The 19,083-nt window shown below is 35.0% G+C and overlaps 2 protein-coding genes and 1 pseudogene across 2 annotated transcripts; 1 reads left to right on the top strand and 2 right to left on the bottom strand.

The window, feature by feature from the left end:
* Positions 1-10,223: 10,223 nt before the first annotated feature.
* Positions 10,224-11,294, top strand: LOC121366227 (ras-related protein Rab-6A-like). The gene is given in 7 exon segments (XM_041490752.1): positions 10,224-10,293; positions 10,357-10,415; positions 10,468-10,521; positions 10,568-10,673; positions 10,800-11,005; positions 11,059-11,128; positions 11,227-11,294. Coding segments are annotated over 7 exon segments (633 nt in total).
* Positions 11,295-11,648: 354 nt separating this feature from the next.
* LOC121366226 lies at positions 11,649-14,317 on the bottom strand (annotated as a pseudogene).
* A 3,393-nt stretch (positions 14,318-17,710) lies between these two features.
* On the bottom strand, positions 17,711-18,427 carry LOC121366225 (pre-mRNA-splicing factor CWC25-like). The gene is made up of 2 exons (XM_041490751.1): positions 18,261-18,427; positions 17,711-18,047 (listed from the first exon to the last, which is right to left on the bottom strand). The coding sequence occupies exons 1-2, from the start codon at positions 18,425-18,427 to the stop codon at positions 17,711-17,713; spliced, it is 504 nt and encodes a 167-aa protein (XP_041346685.1).
* Positions 18,428-19,083: the final 656 nt, after the last annotated feature.

Genomic DNA, 19,083 nt, shown 5'->3' with positions numbered 1-19,083 from the left:
GGTTCACTTACAAATCCTTTCTCTAAATGTTTGTAAGTAACTTTTCCATGGGCTGCAAGGGAAACATATCCTAAGGGTATAGGCTTAAAGAATGTTTATTGAAGTATCCTTTATGTCTTTAGTCGCCCAAATTACCACCATTACATACCTAACATATCATAATAATTTAATATGTCATAGTGGGTAATCACAAGACATGTTTACGACCATGTATTCACAAAATAGTGGTGTCCAGACATGTTTCTCAACTACCAGTTACCGGACCTCCATAGAGTCATAATATTTTGCAGAGCCTGTAAACACAGAGCTAATTCCCCTGTCATGTTTCCTTACATTTTAAAGGACCTCTTGAAGTCCCCCTAAAAAACAAGCCCAGTGTATCAGATGTGAAACCATCTTTGCCAGTTGCGATCCTTTGGGCTAACCAATTTTTGTGTTATTGAGCTGCTTTAAATGTTCTACTTTCCCTTCTCTCAGTTGGCTGCTTTTAGCTCAGCTACTGCACTCTCCATTTCACACCCTACTGTTTTGGTTATGATTTATTAAAACGAGAGAGAGCACTGGAAAATCTTAACCCCCCTTTCTCTACGTATGTACAGATATGGATATTAAAACTTGCCGGCATTATAATAGGCAGTACTTTTAATTCACTTAACAGGCACCTATAATTACCTCATAAAAATTCAAGCATTTAAAGGACTTGGGAGCAATTCTCATTTTTAAAACAAGCCATGGACTATGCTTTGAATTAAAATGGCCAATAGATGATGGGTAATTGAACCACTTGATTTTTTTTGAAGCAGAATTAATATTGTGCGTCAGTTGTCCTGTAAAAAACAACTAACAAATTCCCTTTTAATTTTCAAGTACTAATAAAAACCAAGATAAGTTATGTTGAGTTTAATTAATTTTGAAAAAAATTAAATCCCCTTTTGTTCTACTTGTACATTATTATAGCATCTTCTTGTTTATATGATATAAGTAAAGTTTTAATCAATATGTTTTATCACTTCGGGCCAAATTTTAATCTGCTCTCTGTCCCAGAGAAAGATGCCAATATCTTTTTACTTTCAATAGAATTCTAACAAGGTAATGTTAGTAGTCGGAATTTGTTTTAAACGCTCTGTGATGTTTTCGGATGATCATCTTTCGTTGAGAAAGGAGGTTCTCCCTAATTAAACCAATAATTAAATTTTAATTAAATGAAATAGCTAACTGTAATATAATCTTTTGCCACCGGAATTTTTGGCGGTTGAAGGATGATGATTGTACAACTCGTCCAGATGGTAAATGGAGCCCTCTGTCAGTAATACGAAATTAAAATATAAGGTTTCAAAAGGGCACGGTTAGCATAAATAATCCTTTTGATTGTCCAAGTGCTCAACAGGATTTTGACTGCCTAACAAGGTTCGTGGAACAACCAGCTAAAATCAACCACGAGTATGTCCATACCTTTTATTTCTGAGAGACATGATTTTCAACCATTTGTCTTATCGGTTACAACATATAACCTGCCCAGAGCATAGATCTGGACTGAAATATGAATAATAATTATGTACCTGTCCTTCATGTAGCTCTGGGGTCTTTTCCAAATGGCAGTTCCTTTTCTGACATGGACCTCTAAAATATGTCCACTTACCAAATGTTGAAGACGATATCTCTCTGCAATCTTTTACCAATAGTTCCTTTACCTGACCCTGGAGGCCTAACATCAATAGTATCATATTGAAGCCATATTCTAATTTTTTATTAATAAAAAAACAATATGGCAATTTCCTTAAATGACATGATATCTAAAGCATTTCCACTTGATAAATGTTTAAGAACGGGTATGTCTCTACAACCTCTTAGTTTTCCGTTAACCTGTACCCTAACCATCATAGCCTCATATGTGAAGCCATTTGGTAGTTTTTATTATACAAAAAAAATATTCATAGTTATTAAAACAGATTACACAAAGAATGCTTCTCATATGATTAATGGGAACATCGAGAGTTTGCTGCTGCTGGTCCTGGCCCAAGTGGTCCCATCTCAACCACTGTTATATTTACAAAACGAAAAAAAACTGCTTTAATTAATTTTTCTGCACAAGTATCAACACATTCCAACTTTGGTAATACAAAAGTGACATCATTATGACATCATTAAGATCACAAAACCTCTTCATCCTGAAAGAATTCATTGACTCAATCTAGAAAACGCAAACTTTTGAAACATTTATTCAGAAAGTTGATTGTTAAACTAAAGCTATTGTTGTACCTACAAAACAATAAAATATACACAAATTACAGCAACAGTAAATTTATTTTATTACATTTCTCAGTATAGTAGCTTTCATCCATCAGTACAATACTCATAATCGACGTCAAATACTAATTTAAACGGAAATGTTAATATACCCGTCGCCCTATAAGAAATAATTTTGTTTGTTGCTATCTTCCGACTTGACAAGGAGACCAGAGTCTGGCATAAGATACACTAACTCTTTAATGGCCGCCACTACTTTTCATGCATCGATAAGTAAGTTTGTTTTATGTCTGTTCTGTTCTGATATACATTCAATACAGTTCCTATCTTTATAGTTTTTATTGCCTAAAAGGTCAAGAGTTAAGCACACCCTTCAAGATGACGTCATCTCTGGTTCACCAGAGGACTGGGAAATATAACCTCCAGGAGTAGATCCTGCGGACTATAACCTAAAGGTGTGCCTATCCCTCCACCGCCGCCCCTCAATACCTAACTTAGGTATGTGATTGTAGTCCCATTCCAAAGGTCTCCAGACTGATTCAAATGTCCAAGGAGTCCTTGGAATGAGACTGTAACAGGTATTACTAAATAATGATTTCAATTCAGACACTGGACGAGTACCTAATTCCTTCCTGACTCTTCAAAGAAAGACATCGAGGGGTATTACTCCTCAATTATTATATAATCATATCTCTTCAACTATTAATAGATTTTTTTGCTGAGCCTGGCATATGTGGTCTTTTAAATCTTGGTAACACATGTTATATGAACGCTGGTCTCCAATGTATACGCAGTATCCCTGCTATAGCACAGTTCTATCTTAGTAGGTTGCTATGGTTACTAGAATATTATGTTCCCTATATTAGGTGATAATATCCCTGTCCAGTATTACCATCATTAGAGGAGAGTGGAAATAATGACAAAGCAAGAGAGGAAAATGTGTTGACTAAAGATGATGGTGAGAGAGGGGACAATGTTGCACATGGTTTTATTGAGGAAGTAATGGGGGAAGTGATAGAGAGAGAGAGGAGAGTGTTACACAAGGCAGTACTGGAACGGAGGAGATGATGAGAAGAAAGCAGCAGAATAAAGAAACCACCAAAGAAAATAAGATTGATATTAATTTAGTATCTAAAGTAAGGAGCATACATTATCTATATTTGTAATTAATTTGATTATTATAGGGACATGTTAGTGCAAGATTTGCAACGTTACTTAAAAAGTTATGGGCAGGGCAATTTTCTGCTATTGTTCCTCAAAATTTTAAGACAACTTTTGGCTTATTATATTCCTCAATTTGGAGGTATAGACAAGTGGGTGTGGATCAGAGTTTAACCCTTTTTATTCTCTATTCAACAGCAAGGCCATTGTCAAGAATTTCTAGCAGTATTATTAGATCGTCTTCATGAAGATATCTGCCAGACCAAGAAGTGGTTAAAAAAAAGGGGTGGAGTCACAAGATATGGAAAGCGAGAAACTCAATTATTACCGAAACATTTCAGGGACATTTGAAGAGTGAGGTAGGTCATTGGTAGAACTCAGAACTATGAATATGATTATAATATTAGGTGACTTGTTGTGTGTGTGGAATGTGTTTCTACTAAAATAGATCCTTTTTATTTATTTATCACTACCTTTACCACACTCCAATGAACGACAACTAGGTAACCAAGATAGTGTGGTTTTTAACCCCTCCTCCTCTCTCTTTCTCCCTCTCTGTACTCAGAACTACATTGGTCTTCTGTAACTCAGCCTAGAGTAGTGACAAAGTACAGACAATGTGTCTATCTCATCTTTTATTCTCTCTCTCTCTCTTTATAACTAGATTGTTGTTAACTGTTCCTAAATTATGTACAATTGATGAAATTAAAGTGGCTTTATGTAACATGTTAGGAGGTGGAGTCACCTCTGAATCAGGTGACAATAGCACATGTAAAGAATCATGTCATTGAATCTACATTGGTGAGGTTTTTATTATTGGTGTGGTTGATTTAGTTCCACCCCTTTTACAGGCAAACTCTTTAGCAGTTAAACATGTTAAAGATGAAGAATATAGTGTGTATGCATTTTACACAGAGACCACACCCCCTTCTATACGACCAATGTCTATTGATAACTCATTAAGTAATAACAAAGGATATATCCCTTTACCTGAATCAGGTATGTCCTCTGTTGGCCACACCACTTAATATTCACCCACAGATGTAATGGAGACTGACATTGCCCCTTTAAATGATCCCTGGAAGCCAATAGACTCAGAAGATGGTCTACCAGCTAAGATGGCTCGAAATGACTCACTTGAAGAAAATGAGAACACACCCCTTTTAGGAGATGATGATAAAGAGACGAAACCTAAAGTTGTAGTGATGGAATGGCATTCTTGTGTGATCTGTTTAGAAGAAATGGCGATAGTGAACTATTAACACACACATCATGTGCAGAGCCATGATGTGTTAAACTTGTCTGCAGGCATCACAAACTCACTCTGCTAATGAGACAGGTCACATGCCTGTCCTGTAAGTTATTTGATGTAGATGTCTCTCCTGAGCACCCTCTCTCTTGTAGGTGTGTCAGATAATGGTACTACCCTCAGAGCCTTTGTCCCTTTAGCAACATCAGATGATTCTCAATCTGTCGTTAGGTAATAATAATAATAATAATAATAATAATAATAATAATAATAATAATTTTTTGTTTATTATTTCTAGACTATTACAATTGACTATATTATTTCGACATGAGGAAACCCCTGGTGTTGTAAGTAATTAATTACCTTATTAATACGTTTCTCTCTCTTGTCCCCAGTGGTCTCTATTTGGTCATCCAGGACTTTTAAATCTTCCATCAAGTGGACCAGTAGATATTTATTATCAACTAATATCATCTTTATCTTTATACCTGAACGATGTAAAACAATGGCTTGGTCACTTGCTTTGACTGATGGAAAAGTGGGTGCGGACAAGTAATGATATTCATGACTTATTACATCCCGTATTAGGGCCGTTTTTTGTTCTCGTTGTTCTTTGGGAGCAGTTGGCCGAGGGTGTGTCCTTAGCAATGCTATGACTGAGGTCTCTTAAAACCAGGGGATCATATCTCTTTGTCATTTTCAAAGTTGTCCTCTGAGATTTTACAAGAGGTGATGTCATTTCATAATCAAATGGCTTCATGTATATATTTAGGTTAATAAAGTGGAGCCACACCCATCATTAGAAACTCGTTGGCCATCAACTGTTTTCATTACAAGATTGTCTTGAGCTGTTTTCACAAAAGTTAGAAAATGCCTAAACATCACAGTACCATAATTATTCTAATTTTCAATATTACTATAGAGAGGTTCTTGGGTCTGATAATCCGTGGGTGGTGTCCGACATGTAATCAAAATCAAGACGCTATAAGAGAATTGACAATATCTCATTTACCTTTTACACTAATGTCCATTTAAAAAAGGTATATAACAGGGGCTACCTTTCCTTACTTATATTATTGTTACATTAGGTTTTTATTTCATGATAACGTTGCCAGTAAAGTAGATACAAGTGTGGTCTTCCCTATGTCTTTATCTTCATCATCATTTCCTCATTTATCTCAAAATCTTTCTTCTGAACTAAACTCTTTCTGGTTGTGTCTGTCATTTGGATGTAAGTGTAGTCTCTTCGTATCAATTAATCTCATTTCTTTTATAGCTGTTATAGTGGACATTATACAGCTTATTCAAAGCAACCTGTTACTAATAAATGGTATTACTATAATGAATGATGAGTCTGTTACTGAGGTAATAGAGTTGAGTGTGTGTGTGTGTCAGTAGGAGAGATATGAGATGAATTTTTTTTCAGATAATACCATCTGAAAAAGACCAGAAAGTGTGTATATTTTATTCTATCATCAACAAGGTGGGTGTGTTATGGGTGTGGTCAGCAATAAATGATGTCTTATATGTTCAGATTCTACTGTACTTAATTTACCCACTGAAAGAGGTAGGCGGTACCCTACTGAAGAGGAGGAACTCCTGCAATTAGAACCTTTATTGCGAATAATGAAGCCAAAGGTGCCTCTCCCTCCTCCACCTCCTCCTTTACCAATTAAAAAGTCCTCAAGTACAGGTAATAATAAATTACTTAAGCCACACTTCAAATTAATGACATGGTTGCTAGGCAACTTGGTAGAGATTGGAGAATCAACTGATATGCAGCTTCAACAGCAACTAGCTGCTTCACTAGGATTAGACATTCCAGCTGCAACCATCTCATCAGGTCCAATAAAACGTTCTTCTTCAATCCTCCTCCTCGTCTTTCTACTGATCCTTCATCATTAGATGGTGTTGTTTTTAATGTCATATAAATTAAAGGCATTTGATGTCTAATTATAGTGGGTGTGGTTAATTTGTGTGATAAGTTATATATGCAGGTTTAGTTAATTTAATAAGGGGGCGTGTAACTTGTTGATAGGAATCTCATTTTTTTATAATTTTGTTAGTAAAATATGTATCTTTTTTTTAAAAAAAATATGAAAAATCTAAAAAAAAGAAAAAGAAACATTTATTTTTTTTTTTTTTTTATTTGAGAAAAACTTTCACTCATAGCAACATACGAATGTACTAGCAATATCAGAGGGATGATGACCCATAGACCATTGAAAAACACCAAATATATCCACAAGTACAAAGGATTACTGGTCGCTAAATTAGGGACTACCCGTTAGCCATTCAGGAGCAAATGTCATCCATCCTTTAACAAAGAAATAGTATAAATAGTGGACGAAAACTTAATAGATGTATAAAACAAATTATGGATGAATAGTTTTGTTACCTCCATATAACTCACAGACACAAAGAACTACTTGTACAAAATGTCTATAATATTGAAAGGCCAGTGTACCAAATCAATGTATGACCACACCCACCTGTAGGGTTTATCCCTCAAGATAGCATAAACTAGTATAACACAACACAATCCATCAAAGATCACAGTGATAATTTCCAAGGAAACAATAGTTGGATCAGACACACCCCATCGATAATCAGCTAATGAATATTCCTTCCCTATTATTATAGTTAATAACAAGGGGCAACCTTGCCCACAATAACTTACAAACATCAGCAAGAATGCCTTCAGTCTCAAGTACTGTACTGTTTCAATGAAAAATACACAAATGGTCCTTCCTATAGACAAAGAAAATAAAGAGCCCCTCCCCCATTGGATCTTACCAAAGTAAAATGTACTATCGCATCATATACTAACCAGAAAATGATCAATAACTCGTGGTATGGTAAAGCCCGCCATTTTCTCAGTCCAAAGGTGATCAGAATAGCTGCTACAAAATGTAGGGAAGCTATAACAAGTGAGAAGATAGCTCTTTCAGTGAGTGCCGTTAGCCGGAGAACTGCAATTTTAACCCTTTTGTTCAATGTGCAAACTATATACGTATATTCGTGGAATAAAATTGTAGCCATGCTGTTTTACATAATATTACAGGCATTTACAGCCTCATTGTATCACCAACACAACTAGCAATTGCTATGTTAGTGTCTGATGAAACCACCCTATTTTTTAGAATTCCTGTAATCCCACCACAACATGCATGTTGTGAATGTACAAAGTCAGGTATAGTATTTTAAAGGTTAAAAAAAATTCAAATTAATACAAACTTATGCTGTCACACAGGAGTATATTTACTGAAGGTATTACTAAACTTATACAGGATGTACAGGTATAGCAGTGGTACAACAACACTTTTGTCAGAATCTCTTGTTCAAACTCTAAAAATGTCCATGAGTATTATGTTCAACTAGTTAATAATTTAACTGAATTATTTGATGCAAGGCAAGGCTTTGTATCACATTTTAAAATGTTTATTATTGACTACATGACAAAACAATAGTAGAACAAAATTTTCTAATGACTGGATGGAAACAGGTTACAATTCAGTAATATTTTTATCAGCTATCTGGCTCTTTTATCACAGTGACATGAACAAAATGCAATTATAGCAACAGTAAGACACAGACTAGTAGTGTGTGTTTGTATTGAAAATACATGTTAGTAAAGAGTGATACTCAATGTTATGTTGAACTGGAGCACTCGAGGAACTAAAGGAGCTGTTATAAATTTAGATAAAAGCAACAAAAGATAATGAAGAAGAGTGTTTAGGTAATGATTTTTATTTCTTAAGCCCCTATAATATTAAAATATGATAAAAAATTATTATAATTAGTAGTGTTGTTCTAGTTTGCTTAAGTAGGACTAGTTTATTCTTGTCCATTAAAAATATAGCTTTAGTTTTGATTATTTTAAGGTAGTCGATGTTAGTAATCATATTTCATAGTTGCCGTTAATGAGATTCATAAGCGTCACAGTGGCGCCCCACAAGAGCATGAAGACAAAAAATCTGACGTACATATAAAAAGAAACCAAAGCAGTCATGAGTGCCAGTGTGTTGTGGGCCAGCGTTCTGCAATGCATCAGACCTCTGAGATGGTTACCAGCATACTCTACGGAGTATCCGAAAGGCCGACTAGGATAGGGCTGGTAGTCTCCCTTTAAACGAGATGAGGCTGGTGTATTTGTGGTTCCCGGTTCCTGAATGCGAAATTCCCTAAGAGCTGGAATCCCGTACGGCTGGTTTTAAGTTAGGGCGACGCTCCAGCCAGGATTACCTCGCGAAGACGAGGGTTACCAAGCCAGGTGGCGGTCCCAGCTAGCAATAGCAGGGAATCCTGGAGCCTAAGTGGAAGCCTGAGTGGGTGAGCGAGTAGGAATCGTTTGGGCAACACACAAGGGTTTTTTTTTTTTAATTTTTTTAAAACTTTATTTTATTAAAACACAAAAGACACTCAATAGCAAAGATAATATGAAGAGCATCAAAAACAATAGAAATAGGAGGTGAAGGATTTATGAAGAGTGATGATATTAACAGGTGAATGAATGAATAAATATGAACAACATGTACGCTATATTCCTGGTAATTTAAAGTAAATAAGAAATATTTGACTTGAACTGCCTTGCAGAGTTGAGATCTTTGAGTGATGAGGGAAGGGAATTCCACAGGGACATAGCACTGGGAAGGAAGGAGTTGAGGGTAGCAGAAGATCTGGAGAAGGGCAGGTCAGGTTTAAATGGTGGGAAGAACGTAAATTATAAGAGGACTGGTTTTGAAATGAAAAAGAGCCACCAGGAATGTAGAGCTTACTAAAGATGAACTTGTATAAAAGGACAAGCTTGGATGTTGTTCTACGGGAGGATAGAGAAGGAAGATTGAAGAGTTGTAGAAGTAGAGGGTAATCAGAGGTCCAATTTTACTGCAGAGTTTTAGGGCAAAATGTTGAACTTTTTCAATTTGTTGATGTTAGGAATGGAATATGGATCCCAAACAGACAAGCTGTACATAAGGATGGGGAGGATTAATGTCAAATACAATTTAATAAGAACAGAAGAAGTTATAGTCAAATTGATGATAGATGTGGCCAAGCAGTTTAGATTTATTTTGTGCATTAAGTTCTGTGTAGACAGAGTCAGACAAATAGTGTTGATAGTTTTGATGTACCTTACATGTACTATTCCAAAACTAAATGCAATACTTGATAACTACATTTGACAATTCTGTAATACTGAGTGTGACACTAATATAGTATAGTTAGTTGTCTGCTTGTGTCAAGATATTTGTTTTATTGTGTTCATTTCATATTACTAATGTAAAGTATCATTGTCTCTTTTTATGTTACAACAAATAAAAATCCTTACCTAAACACTATCAATCCACAACGTGTAATTACATAAACTTAAAAGAAGGGGTTAAAAATTTGGATAACGAAGGTATGGGCGTTGTGATACACTTGTTAGAGTATACGGAAATCTATAATACGTGTGATTGAAAAAACGTTAAATCCGTATACTAAGTTTATAGTCTCGTTCCTGTGAGTCTGGGAACGAGACTACAATTTTAATAAAAGGAGGGTTGCTATTGTCTAAGGAATAGAGATGTCAGCTTCTGCAGATTTTAGTAATCCATTAAGAAAATTCAAATTAGTTTTTTTAGGAGAGCAAAGTGGTGAGTTATTCTTTGATATATTATTAAAGTGGGTTGTGGTTTAACTTTACGATTTCTCCACAGTGGGCAAGACATCTCTCATTACAAGATTTATGTATGACAGTTTTGATAATACTTATCAGGTACAAACAATACTATTATAATTATATTATATATGTATATTATCTAATTAAGGCCACCATCGGAATTGACTTCTTGTCAAAGACAATGTACCTAGAAGACAGAACTGTGAGTCATTATAACATCATAGCAATTATAATGTATTTCATAACAGGTACGATTACAATTGTGGGATACAGCTGGACAGGAACGATTTCGGAGTTTAATACCTTCTTATATCAGAGACTCTACAGTTGCTGTTGTGGTCTATGATATTACTAGTATGTTATATATGATTTGTTCTAAGTACATTAAGTGTTAAATTTTGTTATAATCTGTTGTATTTTTCTAAGCAAAAATGGATTGTACGACGTAAGATGTTCTTTGTGAGAAATCTTATTTTTTAGATTCTAACTCATTTCAACAAGTGAATAAATGGATAGAAGATGTTAGAGCTGAGAGAGGAACTGATGTATTATAATGTTAGTAGGTAATAAAAACTGATCTACAAGACAAACGTCAAGTATCTATGGAAGAAGGTGAAAGAAAGGCTCAAGAATTAGGAGTTATGTTTATTGAGACTTCAGCTAAAGCTGGTTATAATGTTAAACAAGTGAGACTTTGAGACAAAAGGTCTAGACAAAATATCTTGTTTTGTTTTGTTAGCTATTTCGGAGAGTGGCAGCTGCTCTTCCTGGCATGGAGACAAATCAGGACAAACAAAGTAGAGATGATAGTATCCTTTGAGAGAGAGAGAGAGAGGATATTAACATATGTTGACAGTGTTAGCACTCTTGTTTTTGGTTTGTACACGGCCTTAACAATTATCATTAGTTGTTGAAGTACGTCTTCCAGAAAGTGGATCAGGTGATCAACAAGAAGAGAACAAATGTTGGTGTTAAAAGGTGATATTACTATCAATAGTTCGTGTTACTATTAATAGTACAAAAATGACTAAATTAATTGAATTCTAACTATTCTATTAACACTGCATCCTCTAATTTGATCATAATTTTATATAGCATAATTGAAATAATGTTAACATATCTTTTATTAATGCTAATGTTAATAAAATTTTAATAGACTCATAATTATATCATAATTAGTCTGCAAAAATAAGGTACTTTGCTGACGCTAATAATAATAATAATTAATATTAATGCAATCAGTAAAGTGATTAATCATAATTACATCATAATTATGTCATGAGTCTGTAAGTTACATCGACAATAACAGAAATTATGTAGATGAGGTCATTATTTGGGCGTGGCACCTGGTGGCTCCGTACCTGGTGGTGGCATTTCTTTTATTTGTTTTATTAGAAACTGCTTTTCATCATTGAACTGTTCATCCTCTACAAAAGACAGAGTAATAAAGGAGGCGGAGCTTATATCATTGCCTTACCTGTTCTGTCATTGTGAAAATTTTGTGAGAAAATCAACTAATCTTTCTTGATTTTTTAAATAGAATATCTTGAATTGCTTTGGCTTTATTAGGATTGGCCACAAATACCTATTATAATTGACAAATTAATGGGCAGGACCTATTGATACAATGGACAAACTATAGGCTAAACCACTGATATAATGGACAGACTATAGGCTAAACCACTGATACAATGGACAGACTATTGATACAATGGAAACTATAGGCTGAACCACTGATACAATGGACAGACTATAGGCTGAACCACTGATACAATGGATAGACTGACTGAACCACTGATACAGTGGACAGACTATTGATACAATGGACAAACTATAGGCTGAACCACTGATACAATGGACAGACTATAGGCTGAACCACTGATACAATGGATAGACTGACTGAACCCTGATACAGTGGACAGACTATTGATACAATGGACAAACTATAGGCTGAACCACTGATACAATGGACAGACTATAGGCTGACCTATACAATGGATAGACTGACAACCACTGATACAATGGACAGACTATTGATACAATGGACAAACTATAGGCTGAACCACTGATACAATGGACAGACTATAGACTGACCACTGATACAATGGACAGACTATTGATACAATGGATAGACTATAGACTGAACCACTGATACAATGGACAGACTATAGGCTGAACCACTGATACAATGGATAGACTGACTGAACCACTGATACAGTGGACAGACTATTGATACAATGGACAAACTATAGGCTGAACCACTGATACAATGGAATAGACTGACTGAACCACTGATACAGTGGACAGACTATTGATACAATGGACAAACTATAGACTGAACCACTGATACAATGGACAGACTATAGACTGAACCACTGATACAATGGACAGGACTATTGATACAATGGATAGACTATAGACTGAACCACTGATACAATGGACAGACTATAGACTGAAACATGATACAATGGACAGACTATTGATACAATGGATAGACTATAGACTGAACCCCTGATACAATGGATAGACTATAGACTGAACCACTGATACAATGGACAGACTATTGATACAACTGGATAGACTATAGACTGAACCACTGATACAATGGATAGACTATAGACTGAACCACTGATACAATGGATAGACTATAGGCTGAACCACTGATACATGGACAGACTATTGATACAATGGATAGACTATAGACTGAACCACTGATACAATGGACAGACTATAGGCTGAACCACTGATACAATGGACAAAACTATTGATACACTGGATAGACAAACTAACTTTAAAACATGAAAAGCTTCAAATTGTATGTTCCTGCTCCTGTCACGTAACATCATCATAACCATTTTAAGGTTTTCAGGATTACTAATGTATCGTGTCATTACAGTATAGTTGTGCCTATCCAATAATAAACTCTCCCAGTAACTATAAAATTTGAAATAAAATAGTTTTATTTATCAGGAGACACACCTACCTTGAGTGATTGTCTCCTAGTAACGTAATTTTCAGAATTTAGTAATGCTTGATATTTTTCAAATACCTTTGTGTGTGTGCATGAAGGGAGGGGAAGAGGGGAAGAGAGAGAGAGAGAGAGTTTGAAAATGAATAATTCATCATCTTACTTTATCATAGTTATGTTCTAGAAACTGTGCACATAAAACTTTATGACGTGTTAATAGTTCCTGAAATGATGATGTCAAGAAGAGATGAGAAGATAAACACTTACTTTAAATGTCGAGAATGCATCAGAGGCAATGTCAAAAGTCGACATTTCCACATACTTGTAGAATAAATAAAAGCACTCTGATTCTAATATAAGTTTAGCTAATGGTTCGTGCTTAACACACTCTCTTAACATCACACCACAATTTAGCGCAATGTCTGGATTTTCGTAGCTATGATAACGAGGTATAATAAATAAATAATTAAGGGATAACGACTTATCTTACCCTCTAACTAGAGTAAAGAGAATCTCATTCTTTGTACAGATGTATTCCACAGTAGGTGACCGAACCCCTATCTGTCGCCTCAATATATTATTGAATATTTGAGCAACATCCTTTTTGGCCTATAAGGAAATGATGTCATTATTACCTAATGACAATTATTACATTTACCTCAAAATCCAATTTAGCTAGATTGTTCACAATATGCAATGGCATATCAAAATTATAGAACTCCTGAGCTAATTGAGCTGCTAATTCTGTTTGGGGCTTGGTCTAATGGAAAAGGAGGTATCAATAATACATCCAATAGTTGTATGCTATACCTCCAGAACCATACAGAATAATTTTCATTTGCTGTAACAATTTTGAAGCCTCTTCTGAGGCCTACAAAGAAGGACAATTATAAAAAGTTAATGATATATAGAATTACTTTTTCTGATTTCTTTGCCCCTCCTTCATATTGCTCGAGTATTGCTAATGTTTCTCTTAAGCCTTTTACGAGCTCTGAGGATTTTTAGGACCTCCTCTTCCAAAAAGAGGCATAATGGCAGAAATAGAATAGGGGGTTCAAAGTAACCTGTGATTAATAATTAATTGGCTCCTCCAACTGAAGGACAAAAGAGAGCTGCTGTAAAAGGAACTAGCTCTCGTCACAAACGTCCAAAAGTCGGAAGAGTTGGTCACTGAAATAAGAGATTCTCTCTCTCTTTATCTCCAGGTGGGCGTTGTCACCACTTTGGATATTCCCGTGTACTAATAATGGATAACAATGATGATGACGTATGGCTTATTTCAAGTTTAGAGAGGTAATCAAGATAAATTTTGTTCTTATGAATTATTTACTTTTCTAGAATATGAGCAACTCTTTATGTATGAGCTTACCACACCAGTACAACAATTAAATTTATCATTTGACAATGAAGGTCTGCAAAAAAAAATTAGATGTATTGACCATTCTTGTATTATATCAATTGTTCATATGCACAATAAGTATTATATAATTACAGTATTGTCTATTGTCTTAGGTATTTGGACGAGAGGAGTCCATGGTCCAGATAAAACAGAGCTATCTCTTTTGATGTTACCAGGAAAAATTATTAACAAAGTATTGAATAGCTCCACCCCACATTATTATTAATATGTTCTGTAATTATAGGAAGTTGCTGGAAGTAGAGACTTTAAAAATTGCTGCTGGCGCTATTGTACCCTATCATGTGATATATATGCAAGCAACTGGCTGAGTAGGCCAATTAATAGTATTAATAAATATTGTGACCACACCCCTTTCTTACTAAGGCAATTAATCGTGAGTAATGCTAATGGACACAGTCTACATTGGTGGAATCGTGACACTACTAATCCAGGTACTAAGTAATAATGTATATTATGTACATATACCATCTTTGTAGATCTTTTAGTGGAACAATCTTCACAATTGATAATATCTCCATTTTCTGATACTCTTATGTAAATATAATTAACATTTATTTGCCCATTTATAATCAGGTGTCCATTATAGAAATATTTCAATAATTGACTGGTTGCCAACAAGCCCTGAGCACCTTTTACTTGGCACTCAAAGGCCAGGGACTTGCTCAGTTATACAACAACACATCACAGACTGTGTTATGGGAGAATATATTAGGGGAGGAACTTCATTGTCTTAGTTACTATGGAAACCAATATCAGTGTGTTAGTTGTCAAGGGTCCAGTGGTAAAGTACATCTTTATGACACAAGAGTACAGCCATCTTGTTCATTGATGTATAAAATGACGGGAACTGAAACATTTTATACTCTTACAATCACTCCATCCACATTTATCACACTCTCCAGCACAGGGCTTTTAAAAAATATATGATCCTAGATCATTAAACACACCTTTAAGTTGTGTTTCTATGGCAACCACTAAACCAGGACATACTTCCAAAGTCTAAGTGTTCAGGTCAGTAGAGTTTGTGATTATAAATCTATTGTATGTGATATATGCAGTCATCTCCTGATAATAAGAATTTGATATCAATATCAGGTAATTAAAGAGTACATCCTATTAATTAATACTAATTATATAGGATTATGTCAAGGAGTGGATATTTATGACATCACTCATTTTATGTCAGACAATGTGACTCCACCCACTCCCCTATTTACACATGATGCACATGAGAATACAGTGAGAGTGCTTACCCACGTCTGGCATTCTACCATCCCAAGACTAATATTATCAGCTGGTAATGATGGCAGTTTACATGCATGGCAATACAATATATGAAGAAATGAAAGTCATATGACTGTCATGTGATTCATCAATTTGAAGTACTTGTTGATTGAGACATTTTGTATTCTGGTTTTAATTCCCACATGTACTTGTGAGGAGCCTTTGTATTATAGAAACACATACTTCCTTTAATATCTCCTTCAAATATGCCTATATAATGAACATCAGTACTTACCACAGTGATCTATATTTACTAATAGTAAGATCTAGACTAGCAACCTTTGTTTAACTTACTTCTGGTTGCTGTGTAATATTGATCAAGTCTTTTAACATTGTAATATTGATGATGTTGAAAAGCATTGAACAACAAATCAAAGACGACTTCTTTACTTTCACGTGCTTTTTTCACTTTTTCTGTTGTATCCTACGAAAACAGATATGATGGAAGACATATTTGTTAAATAAGAACTGACATATTCTTTATGTCTTGACACTGGTACTATATTAGTGGGCGTGACATTTGTGTGTTGTGCTGTAAATTTTGTCTTCTCTGCTTGTTTTATTTGATGTCTATCAGTATTGTAAATATAGTTAATATTCTAATATAATATACTTTTTTAACTCCATATAAATAGAACTGTCTACTGGTTGAATATCAGATCGTTGAATGATCTTCCCCTCAGCAGTTAAAGAACCTAATTAATTAATTAATTGCTTTAATTAAGGGTCATTGTTGTATATACCCGAACTTAAATCTTCTGAAAAGACAGAGAGACATTGTGTTGTGAGTTCTTGTATGTTAACTCTGTGTTCTCTTGGAAGTTCCACCTCTTTTCCTTCACTTGTCTTAAACTTTACAAGATCTGGTGCCAGAAGAAATGAACCTTAATAAAATGGGTGGGGTCAGTTATCAATTACATTGAATTCTGTACCTGCGCTCGCTGGCTTTCCTTAAAATTATATGTAAATTTTAAATTACATGAATTGCACATTATAAAACTCACTTAGCAATTCTCATTTTCCAAGATGATCGTATTGTCCAGCATTTTTCCACGCCTCTGATATGTAGTTTGGGACTTTAACTAACCATACACCTCGTTTAGCACGTGATGTATCAAAGATACGGGCCTCTTTCTTCTTACTTACCCCAGCACCCGTAGCCATTTTTATTATAATAACTATTAATAACTACTAATTAATAACTATGAATAATAATTAATCTATAGTCTTTTGATACAGCAACACACTGGCTGCATAATATTCAGGCCAGCTAGTACTAGGACTGAAGAATAACCTGCAGACTATAAAAAATAATATTTAATTTATTATATCAATATATATTATTTACTATTTTTCTCCACATTTTCTTAATTTCTTTCTCAACATAAAATCAGCCTGAGCAGTTAGTGCTCGTCTACAGCTTCCAATATTATGACAAACTTGTAACTCCTTAATTTTCATCTTGTAAATAAGATACACTGACACTAGCTAGACCACACCCACCAAAAGGATTGTCTAGTAGTGGTTCTTGGTAACAAGTTACCATATTTGGAAGTTAAGTGTTCTTTAACAAATTATAGTATTTTTTCGGTTAACTTTGGACCAGCCAATGTAGGAGATAGACCTAGAGATGCTAATATTGGTCCAGATTTATGATCATTAGGCAATTTGAACTAAGGGGTAATTTAGGTCGGGTCAACCTTGCTAATGACGCCCAATTCAAGTCAGATTTTGACCAAAATCATTGTCAGCTTCACTTTCAGATTGACGCTTATGTTTTCGAGAAGGTTTCTTTTGTTGATGTCCGACATCATCTTCAGATGTACCTGACTCTTTTCTATCTTTCTTATCTCGACCGCTTTCTTGGTGAGAACGTTTTTCACTCACTTCATTTCTTGGTCGTTTACTATCTCTTTGTTCACTATCACTCAGTGAATCTCTCTCTCGTTTTCTCTTTGTTCGATGTTGTTCTTCCTGACGATAGTGATGTTGAGATGTATCACGTGGTTCACCTCCACTCTCCCTTTTGTCACTGGTACCACGGACTGTTTTAGTTCTAAAGTAATACAAACCGATATTGAACAGTGCATAGTACAATACCTAAGTAGTAGTTAACATATGTTGAGTACACATTGTTAGCACATTCTGTGGTCAGAACACTATACGACAACAGATTGTTTTGTCAACTTGAATTAACCATATATGGAAATATGGGTAATTGGAAATTATGGTATTTGTACAATAGTAATGAAGTATAATGTCTCATTACCTTTTTGGGTGACTTTGAAGTCCTGCTCCCTTTTTTTTGTCCTTATCTTCGCCATCACTCTCTCCTCCTTCTGTTGAGCTATAAGAAGTACTGCTCCGATGATGCTTACCCTTTTCTGGACGTGGGAAATGTCTCTCTTTCTCCCGTTCTCTATTATAATATGACATTATTTAATAATACACATTACTAACTTTAATTCTCGTTGAGAAATTGATATTTTCTCTCGTTTCAAAGATGGTGGTCTAGTATCAGTGGGTGTGGCTTCATCAACATTGTGATGACGCTTACGTGGTCTTTCTGGGTCACTATAATAACAAATGACATCATTATGACATCATCATTACATGCACCTTCATGCGTTTATCTCGTAATCTCTCTTCGGGTGTTATCAGAAGTCTTTCATTATGTTTATCAGAAGAATAATGTCGGTGTCTGGTTGGGGTAGGGTGCTGGGTAAAACCACACCCATTAATCATTGCATGTTAACATTTATTGTTTATCTTACAGGTGGTATTGTTTTCATATCATTGCCTGGTCCAAGTCGATCAAAAACACTTAATTTTTCTTCTACTCATTGCAGCCAATAAAGGGAAAGGAGAACTCTATTTAATGCTCCAAAAGCTTGTGGTGTACATTACTGTGTTAGTGGTCACGCCTTCTCTTCCACCCTCTTCCTTTCTAGGTATTAAAAATGTTACTATCTTTATAGCATTTTCCAAAACAAGGGTATAATGTATTGAATGTACTAAGAATAACACGAGTTTTGGTCCGTATTTCTTTGAAGTGGCTAGCTGATCTCCGAATTGAAAGGAAGTGAGAGGAG

The sequence above is a fragment of the Gigantopelta aegis genome, unplaced genomic scaffold, assembly GCF_016097555.1.
Source record: "Gigantopelta aegis isolate Gae_Host unplaced genomic scaffold, Gae_host_genome ctg5044_pilon_pilon, whole genome shotgun sequence".
In the NCBI taxonomy this organism is placed as follows: Eukaryota; Metazoa; Mollusca; class Gastropoda; order Neomphalida; family Peltospiridae; genus Gigantopelta; species Gigantopelta aegis.
The sequence above is the reverse complement of the archived record's forward strand: the minus strand, read 5'-3'. Positions and strand labels throughout refer to the sequence as shown.

Excerpts from the sequence above, each read along its gene's own strand:
- LOC121366225 (XM_041490751.1), bottom strand. The coding sequence starts at position 18,427 with ATGTCATATTATAATAGAGAACGGGAGAAAGAGAGACATTTCCCACGT. Across the intron at positions 18,048-18,260 it reads CTTCAAAGTCACCCAAAAAG|AACTAAAACAGTCCGTGGTA; the intron begins GTAATGAGACAT and ends GTATTACTTTAG.